At 47.5% G+C, this 5,707-nt stretch overlaps 1 protein-coding gene across 1 annotated transcript in view; it reads right to left on the minus strand.

The window, feature by feature from the left end:
- Nucleotides 1-5,707, minus strand: part of SFMBT2 (Scm-like with four mbt domains 2) — a 180,365-nt gene that overhangs the window by 89,311 nt on the left and 85,347 nt on the right. The window contains exon 7 of the mRNA XM_012664906.1: nucleotides 2,729-2,826. Coding sequence (XP_012520360.1) covers nucleotides 2,729-2,826 — 98 coding nt within the window. The remainder of the gene's footprint in view (nucleotides 1-2,728; nucleotides 2,827-5,707) is intronic.

The raw sequence follows: 5,707 nt of genomic DNA on the forward strand, positions 1-5,707 counted from the left end.
CAGACACAGAGCAGAGAGGGACGTGTGCAGATGGAGCCAGAGAACAGAATGAAACTGCCACAAGCCCGGGAATGCCACCCACTGCAGGCGACCCTGAGAAGCAAGGACCCCGAGTGGGAGTGTGGCCCTGCCAACACCTCGACTTCAAATTCCAGCCTCCGGAAGTATAGAGAATAAATTTCTGTTGTTTTAAGTCAGCCAGTTCATGGTCATTTGTTACAACACTTAGGAAACACTAATAAAGTGGTGTTCTCATGCCCTCAAAATTAAAATGTATAAATATTTGCTCCATACAAAATATAGTTGAAACAGCCCACTTCTCTTCCATCGAATTAAAACAAAAGCAAACATTTATAAAAGTATCTCACAAGCTTTAAGAACACCTAATATGCAATGCAACCAGCTTTTGTTTATGAGGTGCCTCACCCCCATGCCCTGCCTTGTATCTATCTTAAAGCATTAAGCAGCTCTTAATGATGTACAAAATATTGACTAAGATGGTAACTCTCAGGTACTCGATCAAAATAACAGTTTGATTTCTCATAGGAGAAAACTAACTGTATTTTGGAAAATTTAAACAAACTATTCAACCCCGGAACCAGGTCAACAGCACCTAAATAGCCTTTCGCAAAGAATAGCTGCTAACCAACGTTTAATGAATTAGTTAACTTCTAACTACAAACAGATGAGGATTACTAATGTGTATACCTTTTGAATCTTAGTAGTCACAGTCCCAAATCCCAGGTCTGCAGAGCCAATTAATCTATCCACTACATTAACTCCAAATTTTTAAATTCAGGGAGTTAAAGACTTACGTCCATTCAAGAATTAGTTCGTTTATTTGACAGATATTTACTTCCTACTCCTACGGTCAAGAAATGATGTTCCCAACAATGGATGAGACAGACAGTCCTTGCCTTCCTGGAGCCTCAAAGTCAGGCAAAAACGGATGGATATTATGCAAGGAATCTGGGCCAGGGAAGAGGCCAGGTGTCCGGGGAAGGATTCCTTTAGGGAAATTATAGTTGAGATTGAAGGATGGGTAGGAATTTAACAAAAAGAACCAAACAGGGACTATGGGCGTTTCAGGAACATAAAAGGAGGCCGGCGTGGTGCGGCCCTGCACGCAGAGGAGGGGCACAGGGCAGGACAGGGAAGCCGGCACAACCCCACCTGGCCCCGTGAGTCTTGGGTGCGCGTGGAAGCTTTACTGCACCCTGGAGTCCACACGCTGAGATTTTTTTAAATGGCAGCGCCGGGTGAGGATGGCAGACTCAAAACCCACATCAGTGTTACCTCCTCCTAAATTCTAACCAAAACCACAGTCAAGAGGTATTTTTTTAAAAAAAGATACAAACCCACTCAGCGGCTACAAAGGCATGGAAGCGGAAAAGCTGGTGAACAAGAAGGAGGTAATGTAACACAGTCGGCAAAGCCAAACCCCGAGCCTTCGGCGGGAAAGCTGAGAACCAGCGCGATGAATGCCCGGAATCCTCGAGAGGGGCAGAAACAAGGAACACCAGACACGCCTGCAACTGGGGTGGGCGAGAGTTCGTAAAATAAGCGTGGGGACATGACTGGGAAGCAGCTGCGCCCCTTGATGTTCTCCCTGAGCCCCCCCGTGAGACCAGCCGCCCCCTCCCAGTGCTCCCTGAAGAGGCTGGAACAGACGGTGCCCGGTCCGCGGCGTGGCTGGCACCGACCCACACTGAGGGCCGACGCCCCGGCCCTCTCCGCCCCTCCCGGCTGCTGGGACACTGGCAGCGAGCACCTGTGGCCGCCCCTGGTTTCTGTGAGAAGAAGTGGTCTTAATTGCATCCAATTTTACAAACAGGGGAGGTGCTGAAAAAAAGGTCAGTGATTTGCCGTGAGGGCTTAACAGCCTGGGTGAGGGCTTACTTGTCACGAAAATCCAGGAAGCCCACACCCTAGCCAAAGCCTAAAAGTCCTGCTGCGTGCGGCGCCCAAACACCATTCTAATGTCACCACCTTCCCTATGAAACTTTAGCTGCGCTGCAGAAACGTGTCTCCTGGGAGCCGAGAAGCAGCTTGACATCCGTCCACCGCGGCCACATCGAGAGCTGTCCAAGGAAACCAACGGGGTGCAGCGGCCTCCCAGGTACTCCAGCTCCAAATACGCAGGGTTGGTTCTATGATTTCCTCTGACCCAAATGGATCATTCCTGCCCACAACTTAATATTCTATTTCATGTAAGTTTGCAGCATAATTTTAGAAGCGTCAAGAACTCGGCGATCGCTTCGGTGGGGACATGTTCCACAGCCCAGCGTGCCGCAGGACACCTGGGGAAGGCCTGGTACGTAGCAGACACTCAGGACAACGTTCCTGAGCCATTGAGAAAGTTGAACCATCATGAGAAGCATCATTTTCTACCATTTTTACCAAACAAACAGCAAAATCAGACTTGCGATATTTTCTTTTATTTCTGGGGTGGGAAGTGAGCAGGTAAAATCGAGATTTCTATACTAATTCATCAAGGAGAAAAACAGTAAACCTAAAAAAACTGAATCAGCATCTTGTAATATGGGTCTTTAGAAAGATCACACACACAAAACAATAGCCAAATGGAACAGACAAAACCTTAAACATTTAAAATGGAAGCCGGCCAAGAAGGTAGCTTTTCGAAGTGGGAAATAGTTTGATGTAGAAAACCTTTTAAGCATTTTATTCGTGAAAAGAATAGATAGACTGCTATGAATCAACTTCTTACCTTGAACACTTCCATTGGAAGAGGAAATTTCGCAGCGTCAATAAGGGATTTTTCCAGAGCACATTTCCATTCAGAGGCCATCTTCAAAGGATAGATTTCTGTAGCAACAGCAAACCACAGGAGAGTTTAAGGACTCGGATGTTCTGCTGGGTGGTTCTTTCTCGCATTTTTTCCCTCAGTCCTTCCTAATAGCTTGGCATGCTCAGACACCATAAGAGTTCACACCCTGCCCGCCATAAACGGCCACCTGCTAAAAGGATTTTCTGAAATTAAATGGCAACTTGGGATTCTGCTGTCAGAAATGAAGAATCAACTTAATAGGGCTCTTCTTCGGGGAATATTTGCATGCATTTTGTTGGCATTCTGTAAGTAACTTAATGGTATTAATCACATCAGCAAAATCTTCAGTCATCCATGGGCCAAAATTCCATGTATCACCCAGGAAGCAACACCCGCTGATGAGGAACTTATTACCTGATACATTCCTAAACTACAAACGACTCTTATCTGGCATGTGCTGTTATTACAACATATTTTTGACTAAATCTCTAAGCTCTCGTGTGCTAAAAATAGTCCCTGTAAGGCAGAAAATTATTAAAAGGTAAATTAAAATTTACCAACCAAGTTGAATATTTACACTTGAAATCTTGCTTAACACACCACACGTTGCCCATATTTTCCTTAGGCAGTGGGGGGAGAGAGATTTATGGATGGAGGTTACACAGCAGGAATGCAAAATTAAAAGAAAAAAAAAAACAGTTGAGCCCTGTTTTTACCTATTGCTAAAACTGCAGGAGAATTTTATGGCCTGGTCTCAACAGATTTAAGGCCTTATCAAAATAGGATTTGCAGAGGCCCTCGCTGGAAGTAGATATGTTTATACCTTCACTATATCAACCCAGATGACTTCAGACAGACACTTAGGATATGAATATGAATTTAAGCACAGTTAAAAGGCAACATTAAACCTTTGGGACTATATTTTTAATTTCTTCCATGTCTGCTTTTTAGCATGGAGCCATATATTTTGATCCTCATAGCTTCTGAACTCACCTTGAGCTGTAAGCCCATTTTAGCAGTTTATTCAATCTTTTCAGGACATAATTACAATAGGTGTTGAGACGCTGCCAGAACTGGCCGAGTCATCAACACGCTCACTGCCCGGATCATTGTTCAGTTGCACAAACACACACAAAGGCTTGCCTGTCACAACGTTTCCGCTCCCTGTATCTACTGTCTATAATCCTTTCTAGCACTTCCTGTATACTCTTCTACCTCTGGGGGAGTCTTTTTTCCAATTTGGCATTTCTAAGTCAGAACCAACAGAGAACGTGATTCTTCTTAGTAGCAGCTGCCATATTTTGGGGCACACAGCGGGGCCTCAAAGCACACTTCCGCGGAGACTGCATGATCCCCACAGGTGAGCTGAGGAAGACACTGCTTATCACAGGGGCCCGTAAAGCAGGCAAAGGGACCAGCTCACAGAGCCCTACACACTGCTCCACGAGGGCGAGAGGGACACCCGGGGACACACTCCCGGCATCCCCCCTGAGTGAGGGGAGGACACTCAGGGGACTCCAGGGATCAAATCCCAGAGGACACAAGCGCAGGGTCCAGGGAGAACCAGAAAACTAGAGGCTGCACGTCCAGGGGAGCACAAACAAACCCCCTTTTCCAGCAATCTGGAAGTGGGCAGAGAGGGAGACCCACCTCGGCGTGGTAGGAAAAGAACCAACTCACAGAAAACGATGGGGATTTCCAGAGACAACATCAAAGACACAAAAACGGAGAAAAATGAAAAGCGGCACCCTCGGCTCTTTCTCTCTGTCATCCGGGCTGCTTTTACCCGTGACCCCTTACGGGGGTCTCGGAGTGGGGGAGGGAGGCCCTGGGACAGAGACCAGGGTAAAAGAGTGGTCAAAAAAAAACTGCTCAAGACTAGTAGGAATGAAAACCCAACAGGGGCCAGGGTTAGACCCAAACTATCAGAACCCAGCGAGGAGGCGCGCAGACCCCACACGCTGGCCCAAGGAGGGCTGCCTGGCACGTCCCCCCTGCAACGCTGACTCCTCTGACCACACGATGCTGTCCCTCTCCCTCCACACCAGAGACAAATGTCACAAGAAGCCCAGGTTCCAGGTGGTTTCTGCCTGTCCTATAACATGAAGATTCTCTGTCTTCCTGAGGATATGAAATCCCCAGATGGAATCCAACTCCACAGCAAGGCACATCTCTTTTGGAAAACCTGGGCTGCAGTTCTGTGAGCTCACCCACCCGCACAGCTAACCCCTAACGGACGCCGCGCAGAGAGCAGGACTCGCCGCGTGCGCTGCGGGAGACACGGGCGCTCCGGCCGCGCTGGCAAGTTTGTGGATGATGAATAGTACCATTAAAAGAGCATAAAACATTTCCTTAAAATGACTGTGCTGCAGGTTGTTTAATAGAGTGCATCGTGCCCATTTCTGTTTGTGGGGAAGCCATAAGCAATTAAAATGCATTCTGACCCATCTGTAACTAGGAGCCTACAAGAAAACGAGGCAATCTCCCCCGCGCAAGGGTTCGGAGGGTTGTTCCATAACAAGTGCTGCAGGAAGCAGGAAAGTCTAAAATAATCATAAATAAACAAAGACCTTGCGGGGTGATCCCTTCTTTCATGCACCACCCCCAAAGTCCCCAAAAGCCTTTGCTACTTCCTGCTACACCAGATCCCTTCCAGAGAGGAAAGAGTAATCTATGGCTGTTAAGAGAGAGTAAACACTGGGAAGTGTTATGGCTGGAATGTCTGTGTCTGCCCCAAATCCTTACGCTGAAGCCCTAATCCCAGTGGGATTGTATTTGGAGGTGGGGCCTTCGGGAGGTGATTGGCGTTAGATGCCGTCCCGTGGGTGGGACCCTCGAGATGGGATTAGTGTCCTTACAAGAAGAGACCCCAGAGCTCACTCTCGGTCTACCACGTGAGGACACAGTGAGAAGGTGGCC

This window comes from Propithecus coquereli, unplaced genomic scaffold (assembly GCF_000956105.1).
Source record: "Propithecus coquereli isolate 6110/MARCELLA unplaced genomic scaffold, Pcoq_1.0 Scaffold94, whole genome shotgun sequence".
NCBI classification, from domain to species: Eukaryota; Metazoa; Chordata; class Mammalia; order Primates; family Indriidae; genus Propithecus; species Propithecus coquereli.